Below are 18,670 nucleotides of genomic sequence, written 5' to 3'. Positions count from 1 at the left end.
AGAGAGAGAGAGAGAGAGAGAGAGAGAGAGAGAGAGAGAGAGAGAGAGAGATTTATAATCAGTCACAATAATAAGCTTTTCTGGTTAGTATCTGATGCAGCTTTGGAAGTGCACCACACCCTTCACAAACAAGTCACACATGCACCTCCCTACTGGTGACATAATATAAGCCATGTGTTACTCACCATAATGTCACTTACTGCATATATTCTGGTTGTGCCATCATACACATCTAATTTTAAGAAAGCTAGACAGTTACATGAAATTTTTAAATTTATAATAATTCTATTGTTCACTTGCAAAAACACACAAATTTAGACATTGTACGAGAGCCTAGCTAGGGGAAAACAGATTGAAAGTAAAATATCTTCTACTTCCATATGCAAATGTTATGTAAGCCGAATATACACTGAGTTGTTTTCATTCCTTCAAAAGATATAATAATTATGATGTGTATACTTACTGTGCTCATAATTATACAAAATAATGGGTGAATTTTATTTATTACATATATGATGATTATAATAAGACATCTTCTGACTTATACTTTTTATTCTATTAACAAGTTGAACAAGTTTTGTATTCATTGTATGTACTTGATAACACTAGTATTCATCTTTGAGATAGTGAGGTCTGATGGTTCCATGTGCTGAGGGCATTCTTGTATGGTATGTTATCTATGAACTGTGCTGCTTGTGGAAGCCTACAGTACTTTTGTAGCAAGAACAGGTACATTTGTGGATATTGGTGGGATGCTAGGTAGGATAATTCAAATGAGTAATATGCTTGTGTTGTATATCATTAAAAGACAGATCTTTCTATCAAGAAGAAAAATCTTAATTATGAAGATATTAAACTAAATCTGAATTTAAAAACACTGGAACTGCACATCTATGAAATATGTAACTCCATCATTACAATCACACTTCTTAGACTATGTTTATCAACTATATATTTTGACTGCCTCTTCCTTGAACCTTCCTCAAAGAAAAGTCTCTATTCCTTCCTATCTACATTATTCATTTCATCCTTTTCTTTTACTGTCATCTTAGCTACTCTGCCTTACAGATGCTGACATGGTATATAATGTCAGCATGTCATACTCATGGAACACAGGCAATAGGAATGGTAGCACTACCTAATCCAGAACATCAGCATATGGAGTAAGATGGCCACTTCCCTTTTCCACTGCCTTTAGTCTTCCCAGTCATTGGTGCCTGGTACCCATTTTAGGTTGGGTGAACCTAGAACCAAATAGTCATCTGAGAAAAATTCTGATAGTAAGTTGGGATTTGCTATAATGTAGGCATTACTGCCTGAACCACTGTCTTCCTGGTTTGGTACATACTGCATTAGAATTGTTTTTCTTTGAAATGTTATCTGGCATTCCTGTAAACAAGGTCAAGTGTAACATCAGCTGCATGGAAGTGATGCAGCTTAACTTTGGAGGGATAAGATCAAACCTGTAGAAATAACACACTGAATTGCATATTACAATGTCTAAAACAAAGGGAAAGAAAAGGAATATGGAATAAAAACAGGATCAGGTCACAACTTAGATTACTGTACTTCACAATAGTGACAGACTTCAAAATATATTTGGAGCAATGTGGTGGTGTTTACAGACATGTGATTATACAAAAAATAGTGTGGTGTTGCTTGTGAGTGTAGAGGTATGACTGTATGAAGTCAGTAGTATGATGTAATGACTGTGATGTGACCATGTGAATGTGTATCTTATGACATGCTAGTAGTAATGAATGCAAGTGTTGATTGTGTGATGATTATGACAAAACATGAATAACTTCATATAATGATGGCTGTGATTGTGGCTGTATTAAATCATGTGCTGGTGAAGACTTCTGTTTTGTATACATATAGTACATCACATGGTAGCAGAACCACAGAGTGCAGATAATGACAACCCCTGAGAGGGACTGTTCCAGCCTGTCACACATAGATCATTTTAGATTTTGTGTCAAGCACTTCAGAGTGTCAGAGCATTTCCACTGGTACTGGTTCAATAATGAGTGTTGGTATCTGTAAAAAATGTTGAGATTGGTACAGCTCTTAAGAGTTTACAGTAAAAATGTGACAATAGTGTACATTCTACTTCTGATAATTTATCTGGCAACTGTCTTATGTATTATTTAGTGAATCAAAGTTTACTTGAATTTCTTTCATAACTTTCAAGTGTCAATATATTATACAGTCAATGCCAAAGTAGATGTCAAAATCTTCAACTCAAGGCTGATGGTGGCCTTGAGTACACACACACACACACACACACACACACACACACACACACACACACACACACACACACACACACACACACACACACACACACACACATTAATAGTTTTAGTATAAATTTGACATTTGAGACATTTTCATTCATACACACATTCCTGAGTTAATTTCTGCAAGTTCCTGCTGCTTATCTTTCCATCTCACCCAAAAGTGGCTACTGAACCATCCATTACTGGTGACAAAATAGTATCTGTGGTTGCCTTGTACAAAGGAGGAAAACACTTGCAGAAACAATTAGTATTGCTGGAGTTTGAGAGAGACCTGTGTACTGGTGGGTAAAGAGGTCCAAAGATGGTGGCAAGATGTCAATCCCAGAGTATACAGTAAAGCCTGGACAAGGAAAGGAAGTTGCTCAGTGGATCTTGAACATTGTGAAATGAGAAATAGAATGTGATCCTCGCCTAACAGAAACAGAATTGAAATGAAAGAACTCCTGTGGTTTGGTAATGTCTCTGAAATTTTTATGATGTCACGGTCTCTGATCCCACAATTACACACAATCACACGTATTTTTGTTATCTTTTTTGGCACCGACTGTACATTATGATCTGCAAGTCTCATTAATCTTTTCCTCAATCTATAAAAATGACATGAGCAATCAGTTTTCAATTACATTATTATAAAAACAGTGAAACAAGTTTAGGATCACCATTAATGTAACATTTAATACATCAAAATAACTGGAAACTTTATATAAATAAACCTACCAATAAATAAAGCTTTTCTACAGCTTAACAAAATATCACATTAACATTAGTGGCAAAAATACTATTCTGATTGTACCCATATTGTATTTTTACCAACACTTAAAACTAATGTCTAAATCCTATGCCCTGAACTGAAACTGAAAATGTAGCTTTCCTTCCTGCATGCCTTTTCTTTTTCCCTTTCAAACTGTGAAATCCTTAAGTAAAAATTCTTAGAGATAAATCATGGAATACTTAAGAGATAAAATATTAATATATACTGATTCCTTTCAATGAGGTAACAACACACTAAAACTAATAATCGTTACGCAGAGTCTTCATTTTCAGGTTCAGTTTTGTCACTGCCTTCCTCCACTTCCTCATGACCTTTCTTGAGCTTCTTTGCCCTGATGTCAGCCAGCGTTTCTTCAATTGTTCGTTTGTCTTTCTTAAGTTCACTACGAACTGAAAGGATATTTCAATAACATTAATGAGTTACACAAAGAAATATTAAATGAATAATACCCTAGCATAATGCTGTAATATAAATCATTAGAAATATATATATATATATGTGTGTGTGTGTGTGTGTGTGTGTGTGTGTGTGTGTGTGTGTGTGTGTGTGTGTGTGTGTGTGTGTGTGTGTGTGTGTGTGTGTGTGTGTGTGTGTGTGTATAATATGTGCCTCTCAGTTTGCACAATATATAGGGAATTACACGGATTGTGTAAACGGAAATCACAAAAAGAGTTAATAAAAATAAATAAATAGATAAACACTACAAAAATGGAGGTTAGAGGATTTGACCTGTTAAATTGCACTATTTTGTCCTTAAATCTATTTATATGTTAAGTGAACAATATTAATCCCTACAGTTTATCTGTTTATTAAGTCTAACTTTATATATAAAAACTAAAACAACAGAAATCCAGAAAATGAGAAAAAAAATTCCCTTAATATTTATGTACATGTAGTGCAAATGAGTCGTTGCACGAGATTGTGTTCAAGTGAAAACTTCATGTACATAACTTCAATTTAACTTAATAAATTTCAAGATGTGTTAAATAGAATTCACAAAAAAAAATTGTATAAACATATTTACACTTGCATAAAGATGTGATGAACAGTATGAATTTCTTAAAAGTACACAATATAATCATATAATGGATGAATCAAAACATGTATACTTGCACTCAATGTGAGGGTTTCATTACAGAATATTATAGCACCAGAAATGTACATTAAGATATGCAGTACACATTCACTGAGAGTTACAATTACATACCAAAGCCAAACTGTTTGTTGACTTCTAGAATCCTTGCTGCTTCTTTGCCTGTTTCTTTCCCAACCAACCGTTCATATTTTTCAAGAAACTTGTTGGAACCCGGATTCTTTTTCAGTTCCTGTGCCCTTAATTCATCTTCATGCTCCTGTTTTTCTTTCTGAAATGAAACATAAAACCAATAACGAATTATCAATTAATATTATCAAATAACTATAGTAAAACCTCTACAAGTTGGCATTCTGTAAGATGGTATTTCACATACGTTGGCAAGGCAACAAAATATTAATTAAGAAAAGTTTGGATGTCCAAAAAGCAGACTCCTGCAAAATTTTCATAAGTCAGTACCATGCTGCCTAAACTGAGTCAAGCCAGACCAAACTCAGCATAACCTATAGCGCAATAACTACAGTGCAGCTTATGACACAAAGCCAAGATTCTGGTTTTGTTGAAGGTTAGGAAGTTTAGCCTTTGCAGCGGCACCTTCCTGATGCAGTCTTGTTTACACCTCTAGAGGGAGGAAGGGGATGAAATTAAAGCCCCTCAACCAGCAGGAGGGGTTTGTTAGGCATTTTAATATTTCACTTTAATTGTAATTTTGATAAGTCAGCAAAGACCATCAGGCTTCCTATCAGGCCAACTAATGGAGGTTTTACCATACACACCAATTTGTGCACTTTTCATACACAAGCAAGCTGTACATAATTTGTGTACTTTTCATACATAGGCAAGCCATTATTCAGTCAAATAAGTGAAATGCCACACAATCAGAGTTTTATCTCTTTATACTTCAAACTATATTGGCTTTACATTCATAAAATAAATAGTAACCTAAGTAATAAATATAGAATTTGTTCATACAAGTAATGCTGCCTCCTTAGCTTTCTCTGGATCCCATTCCTCCCCATTCCTGTATGCATCCAGCTCCTCCTCTGTTAGTGGATACTCTTTCTTGAATACCATCACATGTCTGTCAACATCCTCTGTGCCAAAGGCATATGTGGTGAGACCTGCTACATCAGCAACGTCTCTCCTGCAAAGGAAATTCAGGTCAAGTTTACTTAAACTTGCAATTCAAGGGTTAAAAATCAGTTTTTAAAAAGCTTTCCAAAATCTGTTGTGAGGTAACAGAAAGTGTTGTCTTACACTATACTCCTTGCCACTCGGTCCATTGGTTCAAATTTTTTCTTCATTAGTGTGACATTCTGAATAAATCGGTTGATGCGTTCCTCAATCTGTAATTAGTAAGCAGAAGACAATTACCATGCATGCCAGTAACAAGGTGTATAAATAATGCCATATACATTTCACAGGAAGTCATTATTTCTATAAAGTCTCCTCACTTAGTACATGATCACACACTTACATGTTTTCTGAACTGATTTAGTCTTTCTTTTTCCTTATTTCTTGCTTCCTCAACTGCTTTTTGTTGTTCTGTAAAAGGGGTGAAAACAATTAGAAATAAGCTCATGAGACTTGATACAACCATGTCTCTGCAATAATAAAACTAAGGAAATATGAAACAGTTAAACAAACGGCTGTAAAACAACAAGCTGTTCATTAAAGGGAGAAAATTATGTGAGTGATACCTAATGATTACCGGTCTTCAGCCACTACAAATCTGCCTTAAATGAGTCTTCTGATTCAGTTCAACAACAAAGTGAGTTTAAACTCATAAGCCATTCATCCTACGGAGGCATGATATATATATATATATATATATATATATATATATATATATATATATATATATATATATATATATATATATATATATATATATATATATATATATATATATATATATATATATATATATATATATTATTAGTTGGATGTAGGACATGTGGCATTTTCATTGTCCATCAACCTCTTTAGTGATGGCCACTAGCAATGGTAGCAGACTAATAGTAGTAATAGTTGTACTACTGCATGTCTAGTTTTTACCTTTTGATATTTTCTAGTTATTTCTTTTTGCTAAACAATACAGTTAACCAGTTGATTGTTATCATCTCATAGTAGTACAGTCCATTAGCCTGACTGGAGTATCTGTCAGGGACTCCTGGATTTGCCCCTCTGTTGGTCAACCATGGACCTCCCAAGTGAAAAGACCAGCTGAGTAGCAGTTGCAGTTGGATCTTCAGGCAAATTCTTACAAGGGCACAGGAATGTTTTTATTGGCAAAACCAATGTAACTCCAATTGTTTTTTGTCTTGAACAAACCTGACCTTCATTTTTACTGCAAATCACAAGATAATGCAGGAAGAAAGAAAATTTGAGGCTTTTGGATGAGGGAAATCACAAAATGCACTAATATGTGATAAATTTGAAAGCCCCAAAAAAACTGATATACAGCGATATTGAAATACAGTGATGTGACTGGTCTTGCGTTGCATCACATATTCTGAATCCATGCCGCCAAAGCTCACTTGGAGGGATACAGCGTAATGCGTGAGTTAGTATATTGGCTTCCAGTATGGAATGCTGAATGCTCTGTTGTATTTCTTTCATTCAGCCAATAAGAACTGTTCTTTCAATGACATATTAGAGCATCATTAAACATCATCTACTTCTGCCCTATATGTCAATTACTTTTAGCTAGGAACCACGTGTTTACATGGAGGCTGTGGCAGTCAGCCAGCTAACCACAAAGGTACCCAGTGTCACAATGGTAGCCAAGTGTAGTGGATGTAAATTTAAATACTGGGATTTTATTGAGCAGTTCCATAAGCAAGATGACTTGTATGTACATTTCTGAAGATTGCACAATATGTTGCCGAAATCAATCAAATACTGAACACTCAATGGTGCCAGTAGTCTTTGAGGATGAGGAAGAGGTTGACCTTCCACTTCCTATTAAGGTATACAGTTAGGTCAGGTTAGGTTAGGGGTGTTCAAGGAGGGGGTGGCCAAAGGCCTGGGTTAGGTTAGGTTAGTGGCCTTAAGGTGTGGTCCATGGGGGCAAAGCCCCTCAATTAGATTAGGTTAGTGGCCTTAAGGAGGGTTCCATGTGGAAAAAACCACCCCCAGTTACATAAGTTAGGTTAGTGTTCTTCAGGGGTGTCCTGGGGGGAGCTCCCCTGGTTAGGTTAGGTTAGGTTGCAGTCCTCAAGGTGGGGGTCCATGGCGGGGCGAAACTCCCGTGGTTAGGTTAGATTAGTGTTCATAAGAGGGAAGGGGAGGAGGTCCAGGTTAGGTAACATTAGGTAAAGTTAGGTTAGGCTAGAAAGGTCTCGTTTTCAAAATATGGCATTCCATCCTTAGATTTTTCATTGTATGTCAAAATTTGGCTTCCCACCCTAAAGCCTCGCTTTCCCGCCAGGTCCTCAAGTTTGTTGGGGATAGTGGAGAAAAAAAAATTAATGTATTATGTTAATCTTCAATTTTACCGGTTAGGATAGAGTACTGGGGGATTTGAACCCGGAGCTCCCAAGTAAACAAGGATAATGACTTCAAAAGGTTGAGATGACGGTCCGAGTTGGTATTTCAGAATGGTCCGAGTTGAACATACCCCAACGGAGTGCCTCTCATCTGCCTGACGAAGCGAGTCCACCACGTTACCTGGCTAGGCTCCTCCACACATAAACCCATGATGGCTGGCATTGTGAAAGCCTACATATCAATATTAACATTTGTCCTACGAAAAGCTTACCCTTTAATATTTTCTTTTGTTTGTTATTTATAGTGGGTGGCTTGTCCATTTTGCTCATTATTGAGTCGAGGAGATCCATGGCGGCGCGGTGATGGGGTCCAACTCCAGGTTTAGTTTGTAAACAAACACACGATACGTTGTCGGCTAAGTAAAAAATATATACCTTATTATAAGCTAAAATATACGTAGAATGAACACTTCTATCTATGTAACTTAAGTTCAAATATTATAATGACTATTATTTCGTAATAAATGTACAAAATTGAGGATAGGCAGAGGGCGGGGCGGCCAGTGAGCAGCGTGGTGGCACAGCCGGCTAATAATTCCCGCACTTCCTCCTCGGGGGTGTGTTGAGCCGCCCTCATCAGGTACTGGTTTGTGGCTATTATTACCTTTGTGCGATGACGTTGAGACATAAACGTATAAATATGAAACACATGATGTACGGACACGACACCAGCAAAGCTCTCAATGCAGTCAGTGCCTTGGAGTTTGTAGCCGAGGTCACCTTAGGATAACCTCCTGGCTCAGGGAACACTGGCGGGCCCATCGAAGGCCACAGTGCAATTATAACAACCATCCAGTGACTGGTAACATTAAGCAAGAGTTACGTAGGTTGTAAGGTAAAGCCTCGGGCATTAGGTGCCACTATAATTTTGATCTCAGAATCTAAACCCCTCAAAAGGAACTTACTTTCTTGGGTCTGTACTCTTAAGGCTGGTGTGCCCCCCCCATTCTCACGTACTTATGATATAGGTATAATTTCTTTTCCTGCAGATGCTTTGTGGTGGTGTCTGTTTCACACACACACACACACACACAAAGTAAGCAGTTAACTTGTCAATCACATAATTTTTCCTTAACATTTCCGCAGAAATCTCGACACTTATAAAACTTGTATATAAAATGTAGGAGTAAAGGTATTTAAATGATTACCCTATAGTTACAAAAAAAAAAATAAATAAATAAATAAAAAAAATAAAGAATCTCTCAGTTCCCTGTGGCTGAGTGGCATCAGGCACCAGTGGTATGACTGGGCATCTTCCACCAATAAACCAGGATCAAACCTGCAACCATTTAGCTGCAAGCCAAACATTGTACAGTAGAGTTATGTACCTGCCTGTCCTTTAAGGCCATGGGAGGAGGGTGGCAGTGCAGATTCTTCCATACTAATAAGCTGATGTTCCCTGTTTCCAAAATCTTGATTCAGTAAACTTACTTAACTCTGGGTATTTACTGAGTTTTGGTTGCCTTTCTTACTGGTAATGGTATATTGGTATCTGAATGTAAGTTTTGGTGATTTAAATTACATAAAGAAACAAAAATTACCAGATAGGTAACAACTTTGCATTATGTTTATTTATTTTTTTTATTTACCTCAATTTTTTTATTCCATCAGTAAGAATAGTATGGAGAATTCATGCAAAAGAATTTTTTTTTTTTTATATTAGATCACAAGTGTATTTCACAGAAAATGCTGCTTTGACATGTGTGGATACTGAATTTCAGATTGAGTGTATTCCACAAAGTTGTGGCTGATGTACCATGATGGTGGACTTGGGTGGGGGAGCCAGGGAGCGTTTCCAGAATGTAAGTGCAGAGGAATCTGAGGAAGCCTTGCCCCCTATATCTTCAGTTGGGTATGCTCATCCTGGGTCACGCTCTGCCTCCTGGCGGTCCACATTCCAGGTAAATTTCTTAAGTCTGTGAGTTATAAAACATTTTTCCCAGACCTCTTATTGAAGTAGACAGTGCAGGCATCCTTGAGAGAAGACGAGAGGTCAAGAGGGCTGGAATATTAAAGGCTCAAGTTTATTGCTTTGTTTATACCATATACCTACCTATTTTTTTCTTGGTTTTAGCTTCATGTTGTCTTTGCTTGACAATTACTTCTTAAATATAAATTTACTTTTTTAAATTTTTTTTATTTATTTATTTTTTTTTTTGTGTAGTTATGTCACTCATGCAAAAATATTGTATTGTATCATGCAACATGGCTGTTACTTAAGTATAAACTTGATGTTATAGGATTACAGTGTGATTTTGCATCTAACGACTAATAGGTACCAAAAAATACTCATTAGATGTGAATGTGAAGGAAAATTATAATAGATAAGAAAAATTAGAACAAACCCTTATTTTCACTTGTAACATATAATACTGAAGTCTGTGATGAAATGTACCAATATGAAATGTAAAATAAACACAAGATAATGTGGATAACTCACATGCGAGTGATGAAATTAGGTGTGTGGGTAAGACAAGGATTGTATCTGAGGCAGAAGGGAGACTACAGATGGTCTGCTCCCTCAAGTCCGCCACGGCCAGCACTGCCATCACAATCACTCTTCACGTCACAATCACTCTTGTGTTAACTTTGCAAGATTCTTTTTTTCTTACTCCTTTTGTGTACATTCTTTTCCTCCCAACAAATCCAGAAAAATCATCAGGTTTGTCACTAAGATTTCCATGTTCTCGTCATCATCACCTACAGTCTCTTGCCCATTTTCATTCAGATTTGCCATAATTCCCTCAAGTTCATGACATTTGTTTGAATATTGCATGATAACTGTTTGTCTTCTTTCATTAACTTTCCTTAGCTCCTGGTTTAGGTGGTGGTGTGAGTGAGAAAGGCTGGATGCTAATGATGTCACATGTTTGGCAAAGTGGCATCTGATTTTAACCACTCCCAGAATGATTTCATGAGATTCAAAACTCCTGTGTTAGGTATGAATATGGGTAGAGCTCCAGTAATGTTGGGTGTGAACTCATTAGATGTGAGATTCCCACTATTTTTATTTGATTTTTAGAGTTTGAGTGTAATAAGATAATTGGTTTTACATGTTTATATAGTTTTCAGATTTTAACTTAGCATGTAGGTTTTGAGCTTTTAATATCTACTTTAAAATATTAATTTGTATGAAGTTTTAAGATTTGAACCCGTGTTATGTACCAGCTCTTGTGTACGTTTTATTTGTAGAGTGTATGTATGATTTTTCATTTCTTACGTCACTGATAAACTAACTGATGAGAAATAAGTGAAGACTTTTCTCTTATTGCAATGACTTTTATTGAATTACAAGAAACAGGCATAAAAATTATTAAATAATGATAGTTAGCATGCTTGATATGATTGAACTCAAGCTGTGTTATCTATGACATTTTCTTGTCTAACCACTACAATAAATAAAATTTTTAATGATATCCATTTATGATATTGCAGAAATGTATGTTGGTGAATAATACAATCTAGTTTAATTAATTTGAGCTGTTTTCTTATTCACTTCCAGGGACAGGATACGCCTAATCGCCTCAACTTAGTGGAATCAGTGCCCCACAATCTTATTCAAGTTAAGAGTGATCCAGAAAATCTTAGTGGTCTGTGCATTGGCAATAGCAGCAGTTTGTCTGAGACTCCCGTTTCTTCTGCCGAAGCTGCCGAGGATGCTAGAGTAAAAGGGCAGCTGCTGCAAGAAATCACTCATGTTGCTGAGACTTTTGAGCCATACAGTTCATCTTCTTTGCCTCCTGGATGTTACAGAAATTATACTCTGTCTTCAGATGCCCCAGCTCACACAGACTATATATGTATGTTGATTATTACAAAACCTGAATACAAATTATGTAAATTTTGAGTTTGGTGAGCAAACTGTTGTGAATGTCAATGTTTTACAGTTGCAGATGCACCTCATTGGTGCTGGAGCCGCAGCTCGACAGATGACAAGAACCTCAGTGGACACAATGGTGGCAGCTTGTTTACAGGCACTGGGCCATCCAACGAGACTGTGATCAATTCCTTGCAGTACAATGTTCCGCCACACCTCATGTCAGATGCCTTCTCATCACCGCTGCCCCCAGTGTCTGTCAATCAGTCACCCACCTCCGTCCCAACCTGCTCACCTGTAAGTCTATTAAAAGTCTGCTTTAAAAAAAAAAAAAAAGGAAAGGTAGGTGAAAATTAAATTGATATTGTGAGTTCCTTTGGGTAACAGCTGTGACATACTTCTCATATTTACCCTAAAATTTTTGTACTTATCAATGGGATCAGTGAGTGCTGTGGATATGAATAGTTCTTAAAAGCAGTGGAGGATTTTGTTTGTGAAAAGAAAGCATGCAAAGACAAGGTGTCTGATGACTTGAATGTTTATTTTTAAAGATGAGGAGTATGGACTAGAGCAAGTGGAGACTTCTATGATCATTTCATTGAGGAAGAACAAGCATTAGAATAGATAAACATATGGATGATTCATTGCTTTGAATATTGTCTCCACTGGTCTCAGTGTTTATGTATAGCAATTTAGTCCAAAAGTATTATTTTCGTATCGCTCATCATATGTTAGGGTTGTTTTAATTGCGGGAGTACTGTTATTGACAATCTGGCTTCCCTTATTATCATTACATGTTGTGTTTAATGCAAAACTGGTTTTAATCATTGAAAGTTTACTTTAATCTTTTCCCTCTCAGATTCAGAGACCACCACCACCGCCTTCTGCATTAACCTCATCTGCGCTAGATCTTTCACCTGGTCCCCCATCGACAACACATCAGTTGCCTTCATTGCAACCCTCACTGATGACTCCAGCTTCAACACATATGACTCTTGGCTCTGCTCCTCCCTCAGCACACCAACTCCCTAACCTCCCTCCCTCTCTCATAACCTTAGACATACCTTCACAAGCACTCTCGGCTCATGATACCCTGGATAACACGTTAGACCTGGTGGGGGTAGAAGAACCTGGGAGTCACGAGAGAGTGCCAGAGTTTGAGTGTGGAGAGTGTGGGGCTGTGTTCTCACGATTACCTCACCTCAAGTATCATATGAAGGTAATATAAAGAGTATTTGTTATGTTGTTATTAGTTTCGGTAATTATTTTTCAGCATAAAAATCTCTACACAACAGTATAGTTATATATATATATATATATATATATATATATATATATATATATATATATATATATATATATATATATATATATATATTTTTTTTTTTTTTTTTTTTTTTTTTTTCTTATGGTAACATTTAGATTACTTTTTCCACACAATTGCCCCTCTGGTATAAGGATAGGTGGGGATGGCCTGATCACACACTGCAGCCACATAAGGAGAACACATACTGCTTTTACATTAAGAACTCTGCAAAGACCAAAAGGAATTGGAGGATGTGAAAGGTGGAGGTAGTTACCAGAATTGCTTTTGTTCAAAACATTTTGCAGAATTCATTGATTTTTTTTTTTTTTTTTACTGTCTTTGCACAGGTGCATGGTGAAGTGGAGGAATCTTGTGACAAACAAGATTACACAACAGATTCATCAAATTCCAAATTTAGAGTACAATCACCTGAAAAAGTATTCCCTTGCAAACATTGTGGGGAAAAGTTTTCCAGAGCTGAGAAACTCAAGGTTCGTTTTGTTTGTTTTGTTATTTTGAATCAACCACAGTGCAATAAAACCTCACTAAGTCAGACTGATTTGTGGGAAGGACACTCAACAAAAAATCTGACTTAACTGAACTTAGCACTGCACTTGAACTCTTTGTCCCCAAGGTGTTCAGCAGCTGCATGTCCAGGCGATGCACTGTTACCCTTTCAGCTCTTTCCTGCACATACCATTTGTGGACAGATTCATTAAGCTTTTCATGCTGAGCCTGCCTTACTCTATGCAGGTCCTTCTCCTTCCTTCAAGTCTCCAACTTAACTGACATCTGACTTGAAGGGATCTGACTTAGTGAGATTTTACGGTTTTCTCAGTTTTGATAATTATTTATATACATGATGCATCACATGAATACTGAGATGATCTTGAAATATTAAAGCTAGTGGCTTTCTTGTATGCGCATTTGCTAGTTTGTGTCACATGGGTTCTCATTTACAGACTCACGAGTTGAAGCATTCAGGAGACCGCCCATTCCGATGTAACGATTGTGGTACAGCTTTTCCTGCTAAAGCGATGCTTATTAGACATAAAAAAGTAAGAACAGTTTTATTATGGTAATTATATATATATATATATATATATATATATATATATATATATATATATATATATATATATATATATATATATATATATATATATATAATTTTTTTACATTTTTATTTATTCATTTATTTATTTATTTTATTTTTTTCATTTATTTATTTTTTATTTGTGTACCTCACCAATATGACTTCTTTTGTTGTGTGGTGTGGTGGTGATGTGGGTTTTTTATTGCAGTGTTTACTTAAAATGAATTCCAGTTCCAAATATAAGTAATCAGTTGTACATTGTATTAAAAAGTATCTTTGCATTTATGATTGCTAAAGTTGATAATCTTTTTTCCAGTGAATATCTGAAATTGATGTAGTTGGTGAACACATCAATCTGTGGGCTTTTAGGTAGTTAAGTTTTCCTGTAGATTCATCACATATCTTGTCTTCTTTCAGCTTGATATTGTGTTTCAGTAATATGTGGAACCAAAAGAAAATATTGACTAGCATGGCTAGAAACTCAGTCAATATTATCTTTTGGCATCTTTTAGTTATACCATGTAGTTTGAAAATCACTTTATCAGGAATTCATGGTATTTTTTCTTTTCTTTCTCAGGTTCACACGGGTGAGAAACCATACAAATGTGATATATGCAAAACGTGCTTTACTGAGGCAGGCAGCTTGAAGGTTCACAAGCGTTTGCACAGTGGAGAAAAACCATTTAAGTGTGATCAGTGTGATGTGGCATTCAATGGTGCAGGCATGCTGGCTACACATAAGAGGAAACATACTGGGGAAAGACCCTATATGTGTGATGAATGTGGTGAGACATTTCGGTTGTTGTCGACCTTGAAAAGTCATAGGAGGAGACACACTGGGGAGAAACCCTTTGTGTGTGAACTGTGTGGGTCATCTTTTACACAGAGGGCAGCTATGCAGCGACATAAGAGGATCCACTCAGATCAAAAGCCTTGGGAATGTGAGCAGTGTGGATATAAATTCAGGGAAAAGGAAAATCTTAGAAAACACATTGCTCTTCACAAAATAAAATTACAGCATATGTGTGACATTTGTGGTGCTGGATTCAATCAGGCCAAGAAGTTAGAGACCCACAAGATGCTTCATAATGGAGGGGATCGACCCTACAAATGCAATAAATGCCCGTCCACTTTCACTAATCCTAAGTATTTGACTCAGCACAAAAAACGTGTTCATGATAGGAAGGGTGCAATAAGGTGTGAAGAATGTAATGGGACATTCAAGAGGAAAGAAACACTTCGTTCTCACATGAGGATACACAAAGGAGAGCGCCCATATGTTTGTGAGGAGTGTGGGGCAGCATTTAATCAGCGAGGAACTCTGACTAAGCACATTAGAGTTCATGGTAATCAAGTGTTAACCAATAATCAAGGCAACAACTTTGAAACAAAATCTTTTGATCATGGACATGCAGATACAGATGACCAGGCACCTGATGGAAAGGAAGATGAAGAGGCAGCATTTAACTGTTCAGTTTGTAACCTTCATTTTCCCAGTCAGAGGGAGTTAGTGCGACACATCAGATCAAGTCATCCTTCTAACAAAAATCTTCAAGAAAACACAGTATCTGACCAAGATGTTGATGACAGTAGTGAACACATTCGAGACAAATACATTTGTGAAGACTGTAATCAAACTTTCTTTAGGAGGCGTCAGCTGAAAGCCCATAAGAAGTATTGTCCATGTCGGTGTCCAACTTATCAGGTTGACCCACCAGAGAAGGTGGAGGTAACAACAGTGCAAAGTGATACAAGAGAAGTTGATGCCATGAAGTTGCTGACAGCTGTGCTAGCAGCAACTACTAACAGCACAGGGGAAGTTTCTGACTTTCACAGTTCATCTTCCAGTAATGAAAATCCATCCTCTGTTCCCACAATATCTCTGCATTCTTCCTCACCATCAACCATCACTTCAAATGTAGAGGAACACCATGGTCGCCAGGAATCACTTAGACTTTTTTCTGCATGCGATCCGTCTTATGCAGAACATCTACATATTGATTTCAAAGACAGCCACTTAGATCATTCTCCACAGCATCCATCACACTTGCCACAGTCACCTCAGCCCCCAGACAGCATATTGCATCAGACATCTCAGGGTCATCATCAGTTGGATCATTCACATCTCACACTAGAGCATATATCCCAGGACCATGTACAACACTCGTCTCATATTCAGTCTTCAGATCATCATTCAAGTCACATTCTTCTGTCACAGAGTTTTGAGCATCTTCATCATTCATCTCAGCAACCTGCCCATCTTCATCAGCAGCCACCACAACCTGACACTCACATTCATGATCAAGTACAGGATCACACAGAGGAGGATCATTTACAGTTGATATCAAGACAGTACACTCACCTGCAAGACCCATTAAAGGAACACAGTCACATTTCACCATCTTCAAGACACCAAGACTCACCACATCAATCCACAAGAATACAAATTGTTAGTTTAAGGGAAGCCGAGGTGCCTCAGCCATCTCATGATACAAATCCTGTTCATCATCTCCAGCTCAAACAAAACCATGCACAGGTACAACCTAATAGTCATCAGATTGACCTCATTGTACAAGGGCAGTTTTTCAAGACATCACCATCATCATTGTCAGGCCAACATTTGCATCACCACCATCTTCCCAGTGCTGAAAACAGTGATCAGAATCTACATCTTCAAGAACATCCTAATCACATCCTTTCTGACATGAAGGACTGTGATGAACTTGATCGTAGCTTGCAACATCATCAGGGACAAGAAGAAACAGAGAATTGTCATTGTCATCATCATCATCATCACCATAACCAACAGTTATCACAGCACTTTAATGAAAATGAGGAACAAAATGAGAGTGATTCGCACTTGCACCACCACCACCACCATCAACAGCAGCAAAACCCTTTTTGTCCTACTTTAGACTGTCCAATTGATATAAAGATAGAAAATATTATAAGCTAAGTAAGGAGTATATATTTTATATGATTTAACTTCAATAAGTATGTGATGTACCATGCACAAGATTATGCTTGTAAATATGCTGTATTTTCACATGAAATTATCTCAGGAAGTAAAGTCTGGAAATGCAAATATTTTACAGTATACTATTTACTGTTTTATTAAATTACAGTGTTGAAAATGTCACCCAAGTTATGGCTCAAATTATCTTAGCAGCTCGTAGAGATTTATACAAACATATATATAATGGGGTCTGAATGTGCTGTACTTGTATTAGGAACATGATTTTTGAACATGGAAAATATAGGAAATGTGGAGTAGGAAGGGAGAAAACTTGATAAGAGTGATGGAGAGCAGAAAGTAGTAATGGAACATGAGATACATGATGAGACACTGGAAATTATGAAGGGTTGAATGTATCTAGGTGCGATTATCTGGAACATCTAAGAGGTAAATATCAATGAAGGCTGACAGACAACAAATGGAAGGTGGAATGATGTGATGATCCTAGTGGAGGAGCATCAAATTCATTGACAAAGACAGGATAGAGATTAAGAACAGCTATTGTTTATCTCCACACATTGGAGAGGTAAATAAATGGACCCAGCTGGCCACACCAGGAGGCTGCTCCAGGTGCTACACACTGACATCCATCACAAAAAGGCAGTGGTAGGTGCCTCTGCTACCTTCTGCTGTGTGGTTAGGCCTAGTATTTTTAGTAATATTATAATGTAAAGTTAATTATCAACAGTGATATTAGAATTTATTTTTTAGAATATGAAACTATATATTTTTATTTTCTGTATCAAGGAAAATTCATGTGATAGTGATGTAATGATCTTCATCCAAATACAATCAACAGATAATCTTCATCCAGACCCTACTGGCATCATGTCTGCTGGAACAAACTGTATAAAGCCACAATGTATTTGTATTCAGATCTTTAATCCTGTTAACAGTTTACATGTTCTATCTAAGTTGTTAGTCATTACATAATTGCATTATTAGTGATTACTTGGAGGATGGTGTAGGTAAATGCATATTGGATCACTAGTAGATATACAGTGACATGTAGAAAGAACAGTTTGCCAAAGATATATAGATAGTCTTCTTTTACAATGCATAATGTCTTAGCTTTTGGTTAACAATATTTTTTTTTTTTTTTATCAGAAATCAAAGATCTCAGATCTCAGGAGGTGCATGATCCTCAAATTTTCACTGTCATATGCCAAAAATAGATACCTTGTGTTACAGTAGTGCATGCTAAATTACAACTGTAGTAAAACTCTACAGGTGTTTTGCTGCAGTTAATTTTTTGGCCTTCTCATCATAATACATGAGATGCAACAGCTTGCTTGGATCTGCACACCCTTCACTAATATTATTTTGTCTTTCAGGAGTCGTCCCTTATTTATTTATTTTTTTATATATTTATTAATATTTTATTTATTTTATTTTTTATTTATTTTTTTTTTATTTATTTATTTATTTTTTTTTTTACCCTAATCCCTAACATTTAATTACTTATGTTCTTTGCACTTCATGAGCATGTTTCTTTCCTCTCGTGCAGAACAGCTATTTCAGGAATGATGCCACTGTGATAGCTTTCTACAATAAAATGGGCCTTCATATGGCACCATGCAAACTGTGTGTTCATGAAATATACCTTGCAGCAATGCAGATTGTAGCTCTACATAAACTTCATATCAGACATCTATTTTTATGTAATTTGCAGTCATAGTTGAAAAGTAATTATGTATTATGTTTATGGAAGTAAGT

The 18,670-nt window shown here is 36.6% G+C and overlaps 2 protein-coding genes across 2 annotated transcripts; one reads left to right on the top strand and one right to left on the bottom strand.

Moving 5' to 3' along the window:
* Positions 1-540: 540 nt before the first annotated feature.
* LOC135106344 (sperm-associated antigen 7 homolog) lies at positions 541-8,088 on the bottom strand. Its single transcript, XM_064015266.1, has 6 exons — positions 7,932-8,088; positions 5,646-5,713; positions 5,426-5,514; positions 5,141-5,312; positions 4,283-4,439; positions 541-3,464 (listed from the first exon to the last, which is right to left on the bottom strand). Exons 1-6 carry the CDS (start codon positions 8,008-8,010, stop codon positions 3,325-3,327), a joined length of 705 nt encoding a protein of 234 aa, XP_063871336.1. The 5' UTR covers positions 8,011-8,088; the 3' UTR covers positions 541-3,324.
* Positions 8,089-8,153: 65 nt separating this feature from the next.
* Positions 8,154-18,242, top strand: LOC135106343 (zinc finger and BTB domain-containing protein 11-like). Its single transcript, XM_064015265.1, has 8 exons — positions 8,154-8,299; positions 9,441-9,620; positions 11,222-11,519; positions 11,607-11,833; positions 12,396-12,755; positions 13,190-13,333; positions 13,805-13,900; positions 14,516-18,242. Exons 2-8 carry the CDS (start codon positions 9,477-9,479, stop codon positions 16,892-16,894), a joined length of 3,648 nt encoding a protein of 1,215 aa, XP_063871335.1. The 5' UTR covers positions 8,154-8,299; positions 9,441-9,476; the 3' UTR covers positions 16,895-18,242.
* The last annotated feature ends 428 nt before the right edge of the window (positions 18,243-18,670 follow it).

This window comes from Scylla paramamosain, chromosome 13, assembly GCF_035594125.1.
Source record: "Scylla paramamosain isolate STU-SP2022 chromosome 13, ASM3559412v1, whole genome shotgun sequence".
NCBI lineage: Eukaryota > Metazoa > Arthropoda > Malacostraca > Decapoda > Portunidae > Scylla > Scylla paramamosain.
The sequence above is the reverse complement of the archived record's forward strand: the minus strand, read 5'-3'. Positions and strand labels throughout refer to the sequence as shown.

Coding starts and splice junctions, on each gene's coding strand:
- LOC135106344 (XM_064015266.1), bottom strand. CDS start 8,010: ATGGATCTCCTCGACTCAATAATGAGCAAAATGGACAAGCCACCCACT. Junction 5,313..5,425: donor CGAGTGGCAAGGAGTATAGT/GTAAGACAACAC, acceptor TTTCCTTTGCAG/GAGAGACGTTGCTGATGTAG. Junction 3,465..4,282: donor CAACAAACAGTTTGGCTTTG/GTATGTAATTGT, acceptor ATATCCTTTCAG/TTCGTAGTGAACTTAAGAAA.
- LOC135106343 (XM_064015265.1), top strand. CDS start 9,477: ATGATGGTGGACTTGGGTGGGGGAGCCAGGGAGCGTTTCCAGAATGTA. Junction 9,621..11,221: donor CCTGGCGGTCCACATTCCAG/GTAAATTTCTTA, acceptor ATTCACTTCCAG/GGACAGGATACGCCTAATCG. Junction 13,901..14,515: donor TGCTTATTAGACATAAAAAA/GTAAGAACAGTT, acceptor TTTCTTTCTCAG/GTTCACACGGGTGAGAAACC.